Below are 19,558 nucleotides of genomic sequence, written 5' to 3'. Positions count from 1 at the left end.
TTACCGCCCTGTCAGATATCAGTTTGTTAGCAATAAGCTTTCCTAATTTGGGATCTGATCATGCAAGGTTCTAAGAGTACTCACTGGGAGTCGAGGACACTCAACACTATAGGAGGTGTTCACTACCTTGGCAGGATAGGGTACAGGTTGAATGGCTGTTTCACCAATGTAAAAATCATTCAAGAAGAGACATTTGGCAGCGTAGGTTAGAAAGCAGTTACTGTCTTCAACTCTAGGCCCAGAGCAATATCTAGGAACTAGTCATTTAACATTTCAAAATTTATTTAAAACACCCATATCCTTTTAATCCTGATTCCACATTATTGTAACCTTCTCCTGGACTACCTTCTTGGTGTTCAACAGAGGTGGGCAGGAGCTAGGTGATAAGACATATAGTTGTGGTTCTTGATCTGCTTCTCTCAGAGCATTGCAAGAGGAATGGATTTAACATGAGGAGTCTCTAGTTTACTTTTAAAAATATCTATATCTATATCTATATATATTTTCTGTCCACTCATTTACAATCATTTTGCCGTCTTCATCCTCATTGCTTTTCTATCTAATTTTTTTTTGTTCTGGTGCTAAACGCAACCAGGCAAATACAGGAGTAAATTGCTCACCTCAAGTGTTGACGACATGATGAACTGCAGCTTCCATTTGGACAGCATAATCAGAGCAATTGTGTTCTGGTGATGTGTAATGGAAACATAGCTTGAAACATTAATGAGGAGAATAAAACAAATCATTCTGAGTCAAGATTAATTTTAAGAAAACTGTCTTTGGAACACAGCATCAGGAAGGAACTCCTGACAAGTAGCCTGAAGAACTCCAAATATTACCCAACTCTTTACTTTATGTTTAGGGGGACAGTGAGATTTGGGTTAGAAGTTTAAGATCTTGTCAGCCAAGACTCAGAGGGCGTACAACAAAGGCACAGTTGAAGCAGGTAATCCCTTCTTAATATGAAGCTTTAAGAGTTCTACATACTCCTAGTCTTAATGTTTGTATTTCCAAACTACACTGAAATTTATTACAATGGTCACCTGACCCTTACGTTCCACCGCTTCTAGCCAACTACCCAGTTCCAGGCAAGAACAGATTTAGGTCGTAGATACTTATGCCTACTAGGGTCTCTACAGAGAACTGTTTGAACCTAAGAACACAGTAAGTACTACTAAAAAGAAAAGGAGTACTTGTGGCACCTTAGAGACTAACCAATTTATTTGAGCATGAGCTTTCGTGAGCTACAGCTCACTTCAAATAAATTGGTTAGTCTCTATGGTGCCACAAGTACTCCTTTTCTTTTTGCGAATACAGACTAACACGGCTGTTCCTCTGAAACCTGTCAGTAAGTACTACTGCCACTCAACAAACAGCCACTGAGTTCCAGTCAGCTGCATGGATAGCATGAACAACAAATCCGCTGCCTAGTGCCCAGTCTGAGTAACCTGACTGTGAACTGGGCAAACTTAGTGCAGGTATACAGGGAAACATTCTCTTGCTGGGTTTTAGAGCTACCCTGTGGAGGATACTCCAGCCATTCCATGACCCAGCAGTCCCTTCACCATGGGAAGGAGGGAAAGGTGGAAAATCCAAAGACTGAAGGAAACTCCAACCCTGTAGAAGCAGCTTAAAGCAGGAAGCCTGGGAGTTGGGCTGACAAAACTGGGTTTTACCAGGCCAAAATCTGTGTATTCCCGCCTCCAGAAGCATGTGGATGGAACTACACAGTATTTCTCTTTGCAATGGCAGAGCACCACTTACTGAGAATAAGCTCCAAATTAGCATTTTAAGCAGTACTCAAATAGAAAGGAGACCTGTGCCTCTAAAGCTCTCTGAGCTACAGTTTGCCACAGCAGAAAGTGCAAACCTTTAGGCAACAGCATTGGTTTAAATTCTTTAGAAATTTTAAAGCAAACAGCCTCCTGTACCATTTTAGAAGAAATCAGATAATATACCAGTGTGCATAATTGAAATAATAGGGAGTTAAATACAACTGGCCACAGTTTATTTGTGAACTCTTGCCTGTGCTATGTTTAGTGACTAGTGCTTGCATTATATATCAGCATGAAGTCTTCTCTCCCCACCCAGAGATAGAATTTGTGAGCATTAAGGACAACAGTGAGCTGCTATTCAATGTTCTTACACCTCCATAGAGAACAGGTGGGAACTGTTCTCAATAGGCTTAATTTCCTGACTGACAATGGATCGTGTGACTCAGGTTTTGAGGACAGAAATTTCAACTCTGGATGTTATTCTTCGGAGTCTCAGGAGTTGGAGCCACACCTATCCCTAATGAAAGCACTAGGGATAGATTTGGCTCTCTAACTCCATCCTTAGGCATATTACATTGGTAAAATATAGTATCAGTATGTATTCGTTTCTCTTCTAAACAGGTCTGTCTATCTCTTGCCACATTTGGAGTCCTCTGAAATTATTTCATGTACTTGAAGGAGTTCACTGACTTCACATTCTTTTGTCATCTGACTGCAATTTTTTCATTCCTTTGTAAGGGAGAAAGTCTTTTCATGGAGAGAAGTATATAGAGAATGTGGTAATTTGGATGAGTTCAGACTATGCATATTCACCCAGAGAGAGAATCTGTAGTCACTGACGCTTACATAACCAGCCCTGCATGACTGCGGATTGTGAAATATGAAAAAACACAGCAAATTCCTTGACACATTTTTTAGTTCAAGGGAGTAGGATTGAGGCCTTCAAGGTTGCAAGATCTACCATTTAGTACTATTGAAAGTGTCCGGCTGTAGGAGTCTGTTGAAGGTACTGATAATCTCATCCATGTCATATTGCTGTTTGCCTTTCACTTATAAAGGTCTCTTAGTTCTTGTGGGATTTTAATTTAGCTTTGAGAGATCTCATAAATTTATCTGTTTTGGTCAGCAGGTGGTCTCTCTCTAAGAAGTCTTTGCTGGCTGTGAGCTCTCGAAAGCTTGTTCTTGCTTTCTGCCTTTTCCCCAAATAGGATAGCTTTATGTTTGTCCTGGATTTTCGTATGCAGGTTGTTTTCCCTCATCTTCCATAATATTTGCCCAAATTCCTCCACAAACCTTTGCAGGAGCTTTTACTCCGTAGATGCTTCAAGGAACTTAACATTTTATTTGTTATATTTGGGCAGATTTAATAAATCACCTAACATTAGTTCTTGCTATTTCCAGATAGATGAAGGATTGCACTAGGATCTCGCAGCTTGGTTGAATGTCTGTTCCTCTCAGCACCTACTCTGCTGCTTATGGGCAAAATAAACAAACTGAAGTCTGTGGGAGAATATACTCCTCATACCTTTGTCAAAGTAGATTTTGCAGCATCTGCAGATGTGATAGTTGGTCACCAACTGCGCTAAGTTTTAGTGTAATGACAGGCTCAGTCCACCTGCACCTACTTTCAAGGATTCTCAAAGATTTGTCATTTACCCAGACTTGATAACGGGTATTGCTGAAAAGTGACAGATATAATACAAAGTTTCCAATTCAGCAACATTCTTAAGCATGTGCCTAAGTCTCTGCTCAAGTGCTTTGTTGAATCAGTGTCAAATTGTGTTAGTTTCTGTAACCTCCCCTTTTCCTCATTCAATTTCCTACTGGCTGCTGATAATGGGAAGGGGATGGGTATATAGCAGCCCAACATTAAAGTTTTAAAATATGCTGAATTTATCTGGCATGATGGAGAGAAGGATTATAAAAATGCTCCTTTCCTTTCTCTAGCTTTACACTATGTTTTCTTATGGTTTTTCCAATTGCAATTTTATTTGCTATTTTATGCAATCCCCTCTCTTGAACTGTTTGTTAAATATTATTTCTACTTTGATCTGTGAAACAATTCTGTGCCTGCTCTCACTGGGTTTACGTTAAACTATTCCTTATTGTTTTCTGTTTTTCCTTTTCATTTAGTGCTTTCTTTCCCCCCCTGTTCATTTCCTTAATTTTTTTTTAACATTGCAGTAACATAAATTCAATATGAAACTACAGTCTCCTTATCTATTCGCCCTATATTTTCAGACCATGGCTTTCACTATAGTATCTGAGCACTTATGGTCAAGTCTCTTTCTTACCTATCAGCTATGGTCCTTGGTTAGGAGTCTCTCACTTCTCATTTCGGTATAAATCAAATATAACAAGTCTGTGTAAGCCAAGAAAATCTATTAATTTATTTCTCCCATGTCAGTGTTCCAGCACATGATGCACAGATCTACACAGTACAGCCGGCATGTTCCCCCAGCATAAGAAGAGATGCTTCTTTTGAGGAAATGCTTACTCAGAACTCTTTGCCATGCTTTAAGTCTGAGACAGGCCTACTCCTGCAGAGACACCATTCAAAAGGCAGTAAAAAGGGCAGAGATAAATGTGTTTTGTGAGTGCAATAGAAGCTTTGTAACCATCAATCAAAAGCAAACCTGTCAATGAAGTCTAAGTTTCCTGAAAGTGATCATTACAACTGACTATGGTAAATGTTGATCACCATAACTGAATTAGACTCTATGCAGTGACTACAAACCCCTTGTACGAAGTGAAAACCTCAAAAGTGGGATCAAAACCTGTGTTCGTGTTTTCTGTCAGTCATGAGCTTGCTTTGCCTCTTTTGCAGCTTTTCAGCTGCTGTCTGGTTCTCAAACTATATGATTCATTCAGAGAACTCTTACACTGGCTAAGCTAAAGTTTCCTTTCAGAAAATGTTTTCTATAATGATGGCACCACGTGCCTGTTGGCTTATGTTCACAGGTCATAATCTCATCAGAAAAATAAAAACCCCATGACCCTTACACTCTTTCCGCCTATCCTTCCATGTTGCTGATAACATTCTGTCATTATTTCGAAGGTCAGACACTCACATAAGGATAATTCTAGCAGTTCACGTATTGTTAATAAATTTCCCTCTTTTGATCCTGTAGTCCCTCTTGGATTTCCAGCAATTCTATACTAAAGAATTTTGTTTTCTCATAAGAGGCCCTTATTTAATATTGTGGTGACTTCTTTCTTTCCTGTCATTATGAAAATACTTCCCAACTTCATAATCAGGCTTTCAACACAATTGAGTCTAAATTATTAACTCAAGGGGTCAGTGAATTGAATTTTGTATCATAATACATCACTTGGCAAAGGAATTGTGACTAACTTTTTATTTACCTCTGTTATGACCCAATCCTGCTCCCACTGAAGTCAATGGGAAATTTGCCACTGACTTCAATGGAAGAAGGTTCAGGCTGTTACTGAGGAACAAAAGGAGCAGTTCTGTGTGTGGAGACAGAAGTAGGTCTGTCAATTCACCTCTCAATCTTCTTTTTGAGAAATTAAACAGCATGAGCTCTCTCACTGCAAGGCATTTTCTGCAGCTCTGGAATAATTTTGTGGCTCTTTCCTGCATCCTCTCCAGTTTTTCAACATCTTTTTTAAAATGTGGATACTCAAACAGTACACAGTCGTCCTGTATTGTTTCATCAGTGACATATGCAGAATTAAAATCATCTCCCTTTTACTCATTATTCCCCTTTTTTACATCCAGGGATCACATTATTCCTTTTTGCCACAGCACAACTGAGGGAGCTCATGTTGAGTTAATGTCTACCATATCCCCTACACTCTTTCAAGACTCACTGCTTCCCAGGATACAGTCCTCCTGTGGGTATGACCTCCCCTGTAACAGAGGCCATAGAACATCCCCAAAATAATTCCTAGGACCTATCTTTTAGAAAAACATCCAATCTTGATTTAAAAATGGTCAGCAATGGAGAATCACCATGACCCAGAGTAAATTGTTCCAATAGTTAATTACTCTCACCGTTAAAAATTTACATCTTAATTCCAGCCTAAATTTGTCTAGCTTCAATTTCCAGCCACTGTATTAACTTACACCTTTGTTTGCTAGACTGAAGAGCCCATTTTTAAATATTTGTTCCCAGTATAGGTACTTACAGACTGTAATCAACTCCCCCTACAACCTTCTCTTTGTTATACTATCCTTGACTCTATAACGATAAGACAAGTTTTCTAATCCATTAATTATTCTCATGGCTCTTCTCTGAACCCGCTCCAATTTATCAACATCCTTTTCGAATTGTGGATACCATGTCTGGACACAGTATTCCAGCAGTGGTTACACCAATGCCAAATACAGAGGTAACCTCTCTACTCCTACTTGTATTAAACAATGACCACCTGGGCCTGAAAAAAGGCCACCAGGGCTCAGTTGCAGGGAGGGTGCTCAGAGAGAAGGACAAGCTCTCCAGGGAGAGAACCCTTCCCAGAGACCACAGGCCTCAAGGAAGAGGGCTGTGCGATCCCTGAGCCCAAGGGTGGGGAAGACTTTATTTCAAGGTTATTTTGGGATTTAATGAAGTAGAACCCCAGCAGGGAACTTTTGTTTCACACCCATCTGGATTGTGTGGAGTTCTTAAAGGGCTCTGTGAGAAGGGAAACCAAGGCAGGGAGTGCCTGCAGCACCCCACTAGGTCAAAAAGGGGACTCTACAGGACAGGCACACCCCACAACAATCCTCATTTGATGATGACTCTGCCCACTGACGACTGCTTTTTGAGAACTGTCAGTTAACCAGTTCTTAATTCATTTAATGTGTGCCGTGATACTGTGGAGTGCTAAATCTTAAAATCAGAATCTCATGCAGTATTAAGTCAAATGCCTTACAAAAATGCAAGCATGGTACATTTAAGTCGTTACCTTTATCAGTCCAACTTGTAATCCTGTAAAAAATGAAATCAGGTTTGTATGACAAGACCTATTTTTCATGAAACCATGTTGACAGGCATTAATTATATTCCTATCCTCTAATTTATTATAGGGCTGTCAAGCGATTAAAAAAATTAACCACGATTAATCGCACTCTTAAACAATAGAATACCATTTATTTAAATATTTTTGGATGTTTTCTACATTTTCAAATATATTGATTTCAGTTACAACACAGAATACAAAGTGTACAGTGCTGACTTTATATTTTGATTACAATTATTTGCACTGTAAAAAAACAAAAAGAAATAATATTTTTCAATTCACCTAATACAAGTATTATAGTGCAATCTCTTTATCATGAAAGTTGAACTTACAAATGTAGAATTATGTACAAAAAAACCTACATTCAAAAATAAAACTACGCAACATTTTAGAGCCTGCAAGTCCACTCAATCCTACTTAATGTTCAGCCAATTGCTCAGACAAACAAGTTAGTTTACATTTACAGGAGATATTGCTGCCCGCTTCTTATTTACAATGTCACCAAAAAGTGAGGACAGGTATTTGCATGATGCTTTTGTAGCCGGTGTCGCAAGATATTTATGTGCCAGATGCGCTAAAGAGAGTCCATGCTTCATCCACCATTCCAGAGGACATGCATCCATGCTGATGATGGGTTCTGCTCGATAACAATCCAAAGCAGAGCGGATCGACACAGGTTCATTTTCATTATCTGAGTCAGATGCCACCAGCAGAAGATTGATTTTTTTTTTTGGTGGTTCAGGTTCTGTAGTTTCCGCATCAAAATGTTGCTCTTTTAAGATTTATGAAAGCATGCTCCACACCCTGTCCCTCTCAGATTTTGGAAGGCACTTCAGATTCTTAAACCTTGGGTTGAGTGCTGTAGCTATTTTTACAAATCTCACATTGGTATCTTCTTTGCATTTTGTCAAATTTCCAGTGAAAGTGTTCTTAAAATGAACATGCACTGGGTCACCATCATAGACTGCTATGACATGAAATATATGGCAGAATGTGGGTAAAACGGAGCAGGAGACATAGAATTCTCCCCACAAGGAGTTCAGTCACAAATTTAATTAACACATTTTTTTCTAAATGAGCATCACCAGCATGGAAGCATGTTCTTTGGAATGGTGGCTGAAGCATGAAGGGGCATACAAATGAAAATGAGCAGGTGTCGGTCCGCGCTGCTTTGGATCGTTATCAAACACTTGTATGAGTGAATTGAAAAATACTATTTATTTTATCATTTTACAGTGCAAATATTTGTAATAAAAAATAATATACACTTTGATTTCAATTACAACATCGAATACAATATATAAACAAAAAAGTGGAAAAACATCCAAAATATTCAATAAATTTCAATTGATATTCTATTGTTTAGCAGTGAAATTAAAACTGTGATTGTGATTAATTTTTTAATCGCAATTAATTTTTTTAGTTAATCACATGAGTTAACTGCAATTAATCGACAGCCAATTTTTTATTAATAAAACCGTGTATTGCCTGGAAATGATTTCACACCCAGATCATCCTACTTGCCCCTTTTTAAATATTGATTTAACATTAGCACTCTTCCAGTCTTCTGGAATTTACTAGTTATTCCAAGATTTATTAAAAAATTAATATCAGCAGATAAGAAATCCTAAGCCAGCTTTTTTAAGATTCTTGAGTGAAAGTTACTGGGGCCCTCAGATTTTAAAATATTTATCCTTAGTAGATTATGTTTAGCATCCTTCTTGGTTACTGATGGACTAGAAAGTACTTCATCATCTTCACGTGATACAAGCACATCATTCTGCTTTTCCAAATACAAAACAGAAATATTTACTGAACATTTCTGCCTTTTCTGCATCTTTTTACCATCTCCATCCAAAAACAGGCCTAAACCATTGCTAAGATTTCTGTTGTTTCTAATACACTAAAACTCCTCTTTATTGGCCTTAGCCTTCCCAGCCATTCATTTTTCTCTGATATCTTCAGCTTCCCAATTTTCTATACTTTATAGATTCTAATTTAAATTAATTAAATTCTAATTTAAATTAATTGCTGTTTCCCCCTTTTTCCCCATCTGCTTCTTTTATTTCTAATTGATGCTTTCACTTAGCTGATGAGTGCAAATCTATACATATTGTTATGCAAACCATTTATTTTCTTTTACTATAATTTTCTCCATATTTTTTTAATAAAGTCTGTTGTACAGGCAATTTGCTACAGTTGGCCCTAAGAGAGTGTAAAATCCTACACCACTAAAGAGAGTGGCAAAGGCTAAGGAGGTTCTGGAGGTCTCATCAGAAGGGGCATGGGCAAAGGTGTCCTCTTCCAATGAAATGTGTCACAAAATGGCTGTGAGCAGGCACATACAAGAGGAAAAGATATATCGAGGAGGGACTGAGATTTGAAGGGAATGTAGGTGACACCAGGCATTCTGTCTTACATGGCAGCTGGACTGGCCAATCTTTGGATACAGAAGATTTCACTTGAAAGAATTCATTTTGGTTGCCCAAGTTTGATTTTAATCCTAAATGCTCTCAAGAACTTTAAGAACTGCTGGATTCCTTGGGCTTAAAGGCAGATTCTAAACTGGAAGAATGGACAGTAATATATATCCCGTTATTAGAAAAAGAAAAAAGAAGATAGTAGCAACCTTGGAATTGTAGACCAATAAGCCTTCTTTCAGTACCAGGTAAATTAAAGGGAATGATAAAATATCTATATGAGCATAATATGATCATGAATAATCAGAGAGTGACTTTTGTAAAGGAAAATTGTGCCTCTCTTATCTACTCGATTTTTCTGGATGCACTAAAAATAAATAAAATACATACATAAATAATGGACACAGGAGATTTGGTTGAAATGATGCATATGGATTTTCAAAGTCTTAGATACAATCCCTCCCTCTGTGACTTTTAAGTCCCCAAGACTGTGAAGAAAAGTAACTAATAATGGGGTGAGAGGCAAAGTTCACTCATGCACTAGAAACTAGTTAAGAGACAGAAAACAAAGAATGGGCATAAAGGATCAATTTTCAACATTGCAAAAGGTAACAGTGAGGTGCTCAACAATCCATATTAGCTATGTTTGATATTTTATTAATGATCTGAAAAAGGGGATGAACTGCAACAAAATTTGCATATGGCACAAAATTACTTAAGTTAGTCAAGACTGGAGAAACGTCAGAGAGACTCAACAAAGCAGGGTTATTGGACTGCACCAGGGTGGGTGAATTCATTGTTGACTAATGTAATGGAAGATACATTGGAAGAAACAATTTGAACTACTCAGACATGCTGCTGGATTCTAAATGAGCTGTAACCACTCAGGATAAAGAGCGGGGTGTACTTTGCACATGGAATGGGATAACAGTGTTTTCAATCAATGATGCCCTCAAACTTGAGTTCAGTTCTGGTCATCATCATCATCATCTCTCTCACACACACACACGAGAGAAAAGACTGGGTCTGTTTTGTCTGGAGAAGACTACCAAGAAGGGTCATGGTAAAGGCATTTGTTTTAGTTCAAAGAGAAGTTCTATTGTCTGTGTCACGCAGAAGGTCAGAATAAATGATCACAGTGGTTTCCTTCTGGCCCTATAATCTATGAACACCAAGGAATGACTGGCTCAGTGAGGGTAAATTAGCTTGTCCCATTTTCTCTCTCCCCCCCCAATACAAGAATATAGGGCCATCCAAATAAAAAAAAAAGAGGCAGCAGAACAAACTGCTAAAAGGAATCACATTTTTCTTTTTACTCAGTGCACAATTAACCTGTGGAACTCACCACCACAAGGTATCACTGAGGCCAAGAGATTAGCAGAATTCAAAAAAATATTTATTTGTTTAGACTTATACGTACATCCATTAACAAGGAAAGCCTATTCCTTGCTTTGGGTACTCTTTGACTATTCTTAAATACATACCCATAAACCAGGCCATTCATTTAACTGTCTATCCATTTATACTGATACTCAGCATCTGGAGAAAGGGAAAAATGCAGTCATTTGGAGGGTTATTCCCACCCCTGCATTGCCCCTTTTCTCATTGGAGATACCATTGGCAGAGTCTCCCGTACGACACAGTAGCAGTCACACAGAGGACACAGAGAGAAACTCCTACTTGGAATTCTGACAAGAGGACTGAGGCCAGCAGGGGATGCAGCTGTGGCGATAGGGTGATCCCTGACAATATCCCCATACCATTCCTAGCTCTGATGTCAAACTCTAGCACAGCTCAAAGCCTCCAGAGTTCTGGCTGAGGGGCAACCATGGAGTGCAAGAGAGGCTGCAGGACAATGCTACTGAGATTTCACTTCTTCCCTTTCATGCCTGCCAGCATATTCTATCAGGTTTCTCCCATCACTGTTCACAAAGAGGACAATATTTGATTAGATTATGACAGTGTTTTAAACTAAGTACCAAAAATTAAACCTGCTAAATATTCACTAAGGATATAAAAACTAGTGAACTGCTAGAATATATACAACACATTAAGCTCCAGATCAGAACAGTAAAACATGAGCAATGAAAGGTTCATAAAAAGCAGTGAATTTAAGACCAAACCAAAAACTTATACAATAAAGGAATATCACAAAAGAACTATACAAAAATAAAACCAAATGATCTAGCTACTAAACTACACATATGTGCTTGAAATCTTGTGGGAATCAAATATTCCAGTAAAAATAAAAAGGGAGATGGAAACACAAGTTTCTTATTATCACACTTCATACATTATAAAACATAAGTTAACTTATTTTTGGCAAAAGGACAAAGGTTGCACAACACTCTGGCTTACACAAATATTTTTTTATTGTTAAATGCATCTTAAATGTAGCATGTCATAGATTAACTTCAAGCACACATTGCACAGTGCAGTTTCAGTGTCCTAAAGATACCTACGTTTCAACACATTGACAAATATCATGCTGCCAGTATCCACCGGGCCAGGTGTAACAAAAATTACTCAACAATTCATAGTTAATGGAAACCAGATAAAACAATTTGAGTAATAAAATCATACATATGGAGAGCAAAGAAAAGTTGATATTTTTGGACAAATTACTGCACTTGATATTTTCTAGAACACTCCCTTCTTGCAAAACAAACAAACAAACAAAAAAACAGTTACACAAGTTCCTTCAGAAAACTTTGTTTATAATCACAGAATGAGTTATGCCTGTGGAACTAGATTGGGTTAAGTTAAGGTTTCAGTTTTTGAAAAAATTGCTGTTTCTTTTAGAGGGGGGGAAAAGCTTGAATGGGAGGGGACATGGTTATGAAGAAGTGAATGGATATATATATATGAGCATTGCATTCCTGCTCCCGTCCCGGTAGGGAGTTAATATAAAAGAAGAGGTGAATATTTGGGAGGAGGGGAAGTGAAGAATCTCACTATTATTAATTCTTGTGATTTATTGCTAAGAGTTGACAGTGTGCTAGGCACTCACATTCAAAGGAATGTCCCTGCCTGAAGTCACTTGTTATCTAGAAAACATTAGACACAAAGGAGCTCACTGAAAATGTTGAGATATAAAGGAAAATGTGAACACCAGATATGAGATCTTCCCCCTCTCACACATCCAAACTTCTCTGCTTAAACTAGGTCTATGCCAGAAAAGCAAGAATTTTAGTACATTTGCATTTCATTTAAAAAGAAAGACTGTCCTAACTCTACTACTACTGACACTTTATATAATTAAAAATGTTTAAATCTCTAATTCATTTTTCACAGTTTATGCTTTTTTTCATTTACATTTAGCATTCTATTCATCTTCAGACAATAAGAGCAGATTGACCCGTAACACTTCCCTTAAAAAATGTCAATTTTTGTTATTAGTTAGTTTGAGTTTTGGGTTCTCATGCAATAACACAATGCAGAAATCAAATATCTAGTGGTCTCAGCACAGGATTATTAGCAAGGAACTCTGGAATTTCAGTCCGAGTACCATCACTACCTCCTTCTAACCTTGTGCAAATCAGTTAACTATTCTGCCTTTGTTTCTCTTTCTGTAAAATGGAAATATTTACTTTTCTGGTTTACTAGGATTTTGTGAGGTTTAATGTTTGCAGATTGCTCTGACATTATGAAAGCACTATGGAAGCCCTAAGTATTCTTATTCTTAAACATTTATATTACAGTAGCAATTTGAGACTGAATCAGGCCCTCATTTTACTAGGCTATTATTCTATTGGTTATTATTTGAATTCATGGCACTGGTAGTGGATGTTTAAATAATAAGTAAATATTCAAGGAAATTTTGAAAAATTATGCAAACATTTTGACACATATTACCATAGGCTTTTCAAAACACATTAATTAGGTGCATGTTGATCCTGAAACTAGCTAGTAGTATCCCTCTTAATGAAAAAAAAAACACCTTATCCATGACATGCAGCAGCATATATGTTATGTGATCTTCCATTCAAATTATATATTGCATAATATTATTAAAATGTAAACATATCAAAGGGCATCACTGCCAATAATGACATTTACTACTGAATTACCAAACCAGATTACTCAAGTTAATTAACGTTCATAGCATCCTTTGAGATAGATCAGTCCTGCACAAATACCTACCTCATCTCACAAATAGGGAATTCCTACTATTCTGAGTTGGCAGCAGTTCCCTATACCTCTTTTGCAGGGGTGTAAATTGCTACGCATGGTGCTTTATAGTGGAAAAATCAGAGCATATATTTCTGTATCACTCTCTTCTTTTCTGGAGTCAGACACTCACGAAAAGTAACTGAATGTCATTTACTTTAATAAGACTTGGTCTGAAAGTAGGGGGGATGCTGCTTCTACACAAAGGATGTGGAATCATATTATTGTCTTTGTTGATTAATCAGATGCAAAGCGTGGGGGATGCTCTGCTGAGCAACACCACTTCCCTTCCCCAAGGCTGACATACCTGGAGTTCCGATGCCCGCTTCATCATTTCAAGGGTGATGTAGCAACCGATTGAATGACCAATCAGCACAAGCTTCATATCTTTTGGCACGTTCTTTCTGAGGAAGTCCAACTTGTGCTCAATTTGTCCGTGAAGTCCAAAGACATCCTCTAGCTCTTTAATATCCGTGTCTGAAAAATAAAACAAATACACATTCTTTTATTTAAGGGCATTTCCACGAACTCATCTCTCCCCACTTCTCTAGGAAACTCTCTGAAATGAAAATAATTTGTAATTTTGAGTGATCACCCACTGATAAACATAGACCTTCATTATGACCTGCACAGGATGTGAAATGTTGCGTCTAACTGAGGAAAGGGAAGGACTCAGCAACCCAGGGAGCTGGGAGCATAACACCCCAGAACGATGCTCTCTCTTCAATGGCTTTTCATTCAATTCAAGATCAAATTCAAGGCTTTGGTCCTGATCTTCAAAGTCCTCTATGGACTGACTCAGGTTCCTCAGGGACAATTTACCCTGTGTGATCATGACCTACCACAACAGCCGTGTACCGCATGAACAATGGAACCAGAAACCTAAGGATCAAAACTAACACACTCAAGATAGAACTTTTTCTCCAAACAGACCACAGTTGTGGAACTTGTTTCCAGAAAAGGTCAGAAGGATCACGAACCTTCGGGCCTTCAGTGCATAATATAAAATCCACTTCTTCAACATCACACTCTCCACCTTCAAAATAACCCTACCAAAATCTCACATTTAAAAACACAGAGGTGCTCGCGCACACACCAAGAGAGAGGTATACACAGATTGTTTTGAGTCCACTTTAATAAACTTGTAAATATATTTACACAAGTTCTTAGAGTTCACCAATCACTGCATCCGATGAAGTGAGCTGTAGCTCACGAAAGCTCATGCTCAAATAAATTGGTTAGTCTCTAAGGTGCCACAAGTACTCCTTTTCTTTTTGTGAATACAGACTAACACGGCTGTTACTCTGAAACCAATCACTGCTAATTCTCTGCTCCACCAAAGACTTTGTGTAAGCCCAGGCAAGTGTCTCAGTGCCTCAGTTCCCATCTGTAAAATTGGGACAGTAGCATCTCCCTACCATGAAGGAGTTTTGTGAGGATAGATACATTAAAGACTGTGAGGCACTCAGATATATTTAAGTACCAAAGAGAAAGAGAGAGAGAGAGACGTAGACAGGGCCAAATTCTCATTTACAAATACTATACATAGAATAAATGACATTTATACCCTCTCTTTAAAGGCCCTTTCCACAATATAAAGGGGGTTGAGCATAAATGAGAATCTAGTCCACAATACTGCTAATGCTGACATCAAAGTTTTAAATCCATGTACAGTAAATTTCTTGCCAATCACAGTCAGCAGTTTTAAATACTAAAATTTTTTCACATTAATGCAGTAGCCACTTTCCTAGATGGAATGAGCTGGTACTGTACTAGACGACCTTTTTGGTTGCTTATATAAAATGACCTTTTGATGCAAAATGATAATTGTTAAAAGAAAATAATGTATCCGAATATCTCCCCCCCCACCAAACCTCAAGCAAATTACCACAGAGTTTGCCACAGAAAGGGCTTTGTTCAACCAAACTAATACTCCTAGTAAAACTGTTATTGGTCACGTCCTGGTATGATTTATATTAGGTTGCTTTAAATGAAAAAAGAAAAAAGGTTTTATTAAAACACATGTGAGGGACAGAAAATTAGATGAGAAGCAATGTTTTGCCTATGAGGCTTTCTGCAGGTAATGGAAAATGAAAAAGCTTGTTCTGTTTTCCAAAACTTCAAATAAGGGCCTAAGGCCAAAACATTGTTTTTCATCTTAATTTCTGTTTTTAGCAAAAATTGTCTTTACTACTTTTTATTTGTTTATTTGGCAGCCTAACTTCATGCAGGAGATAGCTGGCCACCTCACTCATCTCAGTAAAAGTACACAGAGGACATGTCAAATTCAGAATAGCAGTATGGTTCATGGTTAGGGCATGACTCTTCACTAGAACTCAGTAGAGTGGAGTTCTATTCCAGGCTCTTCCACTAACCTACTGTGGGACCTTAGGTGAATCAGTTTCCCTCTCTAAGCCTGTTTCTGATCCCATCCTTTATTTGTCTTGTGTTGCTAACTTTCTGGATTTTATTGAGAGTCTTGTAATATTGGACGTTTTACTTAAAGCCCCGGTACCTAGAAAGAAGTGATTTTATGGGAATCTCAGCTTTCATTTTAAAAAATAGAATACAATAAAAATAAATCTGTAACTCTCATTATTGTAGAGAAAAGCTCAAAAATATGTACCACAAAGTTAAAAAAACAGATGGCAAATAGAAAACATGCATAAATAATAACAACAATAAATTTATCTCATGATTTTCTGTGGGGCAGGAGTCATGGTTTTTGAGCATTTGGGGTTCAGATACTGTGTCTTTCTACATTACAAACTTCAGGTCAGGGAAAGTTGCTCACCATGCGTATGTACATTACCTGACACAATGGACATACCAAAAACTCTTGTGTAATACATCAACAACTATGGGCAAACATAGTGCCAACATTTTCAAGCTAGTCTTCCTGAAGATAGGCACCTAAATCCATATTTAGTCACCCAAATAAGTGACCTATAAGCTTCTAAGGTACCCACAGCTCTTATTAATTTCAGTAGGAGCTGTGGCTGCTCAGAACCACTGAAAGGATGGCCACTTATGTAGATGCCTAATTGTAGATGGCAAGCATGTTCTTTTCTTTTCTGGTATATTGTGAGGCCAAATGACACAAGTATGACAAACACTGCATGGGAAGATAAGCATGTATTTGAGTTTTGTAGGATCCATATGCTAACTTTCAATAAATTATAGATTATGCTTTGATCCTGCACTCTTTACTCAGGTAAAACACCTATTAATTGCAATAGAAAATTGAACTGTGACCTATAGAACAATCCAGTTTGAAACTATGAGATTTTCTTCCCTTGTTTAACAGCAGTGATTATTCTAGTAACTTTCATCTCTAAACATAATAGTACAAGAGAAAAATATGAAACTGCTTTCATCGTGGAAAATAACTATGGCCCTGATCCCACAAGCAGATGTGCGCCAGTATGGAAACCTGCTGATTTCAACAGCTGTTTTCACAGATGAATAAGAATGGCCGCAAATCAATGGTTAATAGCATTTGAATAAATAAGAGATTTACTGGATTGGACCCATAAAACCCCTACTGGCAGATGCTGAAATCACTTGCAGCTTTGCCAATCATGAATAATCCACACATTCCAAACTCCAAGACTTCTACACCATCCCACATCATCATGTATCCCCATATATATTGACTTTTTTTTTTGTCCCCATATAAAATTGTCCTTGTCTCATGTTATCTCAAAGTGTCTCTCCAGTGCAAACGTTACCTTTATAATGGAAAGAAATCTATGGGAGCAGGCTTGTGTCACTGGTTTATATGATTATTTATTTATTTTTATGGAATAAAATCGTCCAGGGATTGTCCAAAATCAACATGAGTTTCTTGGGTGGAGATGTTTAAATGGGATCTTTATATAAGCAAATAGATTTGCACAAACACATTGGCAGTTCCCTCTCTAATGGCTCTACATCAGAGAAGAGAGCAAAGGACGAGCTACTTCACCTCAGGTGTGGAATAAATTGCACGGCTGAAATGGAGCTCATTTAAGCTGAATTTTTAGATAGCAGAAGTTACATGAGTTGTACCTTATGCTGAATACACCCTATCTGAGCCAAGCCATGTAGTCTTAAGACTTTATTTAGCTGAAATGTATTAAAAGAAATACTGTATTTCTTATTTTCTTTGGCAAAATGTTAATCTACTGATGTGCTTTTGGAAAAATAAGCTTGTGATCGCTTTAAAGAATCACTTTTTCTGACCTCTATTAAACCCAGAGTCAGAAAACAATGATAGATGAAATTCAAGTGTTTGTTCAGAGATTAGTTGTCTGGTTAACCTTGCTAAGAAGAATGGGACTCTGGGTGTGAGAGAAATAGCCTTTTTGGAAGGGGAAAGGGGGTAGTATTGTATGTGAGTGAAAGTAGATGAGAAGAAAATCAATGGAAGGAACAGATGGATGGGTATCTCCAGCCAGGAGGCTGTGCACCCTCAAGATGGGGGCAGGGGACAGATAGCTCAGTGGTTTGAGCATTGGCCTGCTAAACCCAGGGTTGTAAGCTCAATCCCTGAGGGGGCCATGTAGGGATCTGGGGCAAAAATTGGGGATTGGTCCCCCTTTGAGCAGGGGGTTGGACTAAATGACCTCCTGAGTTCCCTTCCAACCCCGATATTCTATGATTCTAATACAACCATATGAGCAGACAGTAACAACTCCCATGAGACTAACAGGGACATATCATTACAAAATCCCGGATCTCTTTTAAACTAGTTGCTCATAAAAGACACCAAAGGTGAGATTTTCAGGGATGAAATCGTACACTTACCTTTGTACATGCCTAATTTCTGCATGTAAATCCCTGAAGTGTGCATGCAAATAAGGGACTTTCATGCACACATGGACAGTTAGGCAACAAGATTTTGAACACTTAAGTTGGGTACCTATGAATATTTCTGTGCAGTTGCCAGGGTCAAACTTTGAAATCTGGCCCAGGATATTTAATCCTAGTGGAAGACTTCATAAAGTAATTCCATAACCCCCAAATTTTAGTCATGGTCTGCTAAGACACAATATAGACTTTCCTTTGAAATAAAGGGAAGATAATCTGGTGGAGTGCTAGAGGCAGCCATTAGTGAGAAAAGTAATTGTTTCATTTTTTTTAAATAGAAGAGTAAAGAGTGTCAGCTATCAGTTACTTTATTTTTAAGATAATAGACCAGTTCAGCCACCCATTCAGTTATGAGTCTATGTATATGGCCTTTGTCATTGAGCACTTCCCATTTTTCCAAAGATGACTATATTCCCTCGTTTCCTTCCCTCCTATCAAGCAGGCTTTGGTTTTATTTTTGCTTTGGCTTTTGTTTAAAGAATGACTCTGTAGAAATGGAGGATACCAATGTGGGCAAATAGGTGGAGTTTACATTTGGCTCTGAACACACTAAGGTGTTTCAACTAACAGTGACTCCCATATTCTTTGTCTGGCTCTGGTGAAGGGTCTATTTCCCATGGTCACAAGCCTACCCCTATAGGTCAATGGTAGTATGGATCCAGAAGAATGTAGCTGTGATGGAGGGCTGGCAAATCAGGGAGGAAAAAATGTACTACTTTTGAAAGGTGAAAAAGGGTTAATTCATCACTGTGAGAAGGGAAACAAGAACTTGGAAATAGGTCGTCCTGTAGCATAAGTATAGTATATTCACATCTATTTGCAAATATACTAAAGCAATAGAGGGCTGTGTTACAAGAGGGCTGTGTTACAATAGTGGGAGGAGCTAAAGTTGCTCCAAGAGCCACTGAGTTTCAGAGAGGGACAGTTTCTCTAGAAGTTCAGAGGGATGTATGTCAACTCCACTCTCTTTGAATATTATGGTGTGTTCCCCTTTCCATGCTTTATTAACCAGTCCAGCGTGAGGAGAATATAACCTTGGGCCTGCCTTTTCTTTGCTCCTGTTGGGATAATTTGAAACCCGAGGTTGCTAAGAGGGCAGGGATTGTGATGATGACTGGCTACGGAACAGAAATGTACGTGGGGTTAAGTTTTGCCCCCCCCCAGCCCCCAAGTAGCCCTAAATATGAATTACATGGAGAAATACATCAGCACTGTTTGACTGCATAATTAGATGCCCCGTTCAATGACCCTAACCCTTTCCCTTCTGATCAACCCACCACACAGCTCTTGCTCTTATTTAGTCATACAATTATTACAATTTACCAAGGGTCATGGTGGCTTCCCCATCACTGACAATTTTTAAATCCAGATTGC

The 19,558-nt window shown here is 38.1% G+C and overlaps 1 protein-coding gene across 13 annotated transcripts in view; it reads right to left on the bottom strand.

Annotated features, from left to right (window-relative positions):
* LDAH (lipid droplet associated hydrolase) overlaps positions 1-19,558 on the bottom strand; it is a 175,189-nt gene that overhangs the window by 85,814 nt on the left and 69,817 nt on the right. For all 13 annotated transcript variants that reach the window (XM_073335905.2, XM_073335906.2, XM_073335907.2 and 10 more), the window contains one exon: positions 13,641-13,810. In XM_073335905.2, the coding sequence (XP_073192006.2) occupies positions 13,641-13,810 (170 nt within the window). The remainder of the gene's footprint in view (positions 1-13,640; positions 13,811-19,558) is intronic.

This window comes from Lepidochelys kempii, chromosome 3, assembly GCF_965140285.1.
Source record: "Lepidochelys kempii isolate rLepKem1 chromosome 3, rLepKem1.hap1, whole genome shotgun sequence".
NCBI classification, from domain to species: domain Eukaryota; kingdom Metazoa; phylum Chordata; order Testudines; family Cheloniidae; genus Lepidochelys; species Lepidochelys kempii.
The sequence above is the reverse complement of the archived record's forward strand: the minus strand, read 5'-3'. Positions and strand labels throughout refer to the sequence as shown.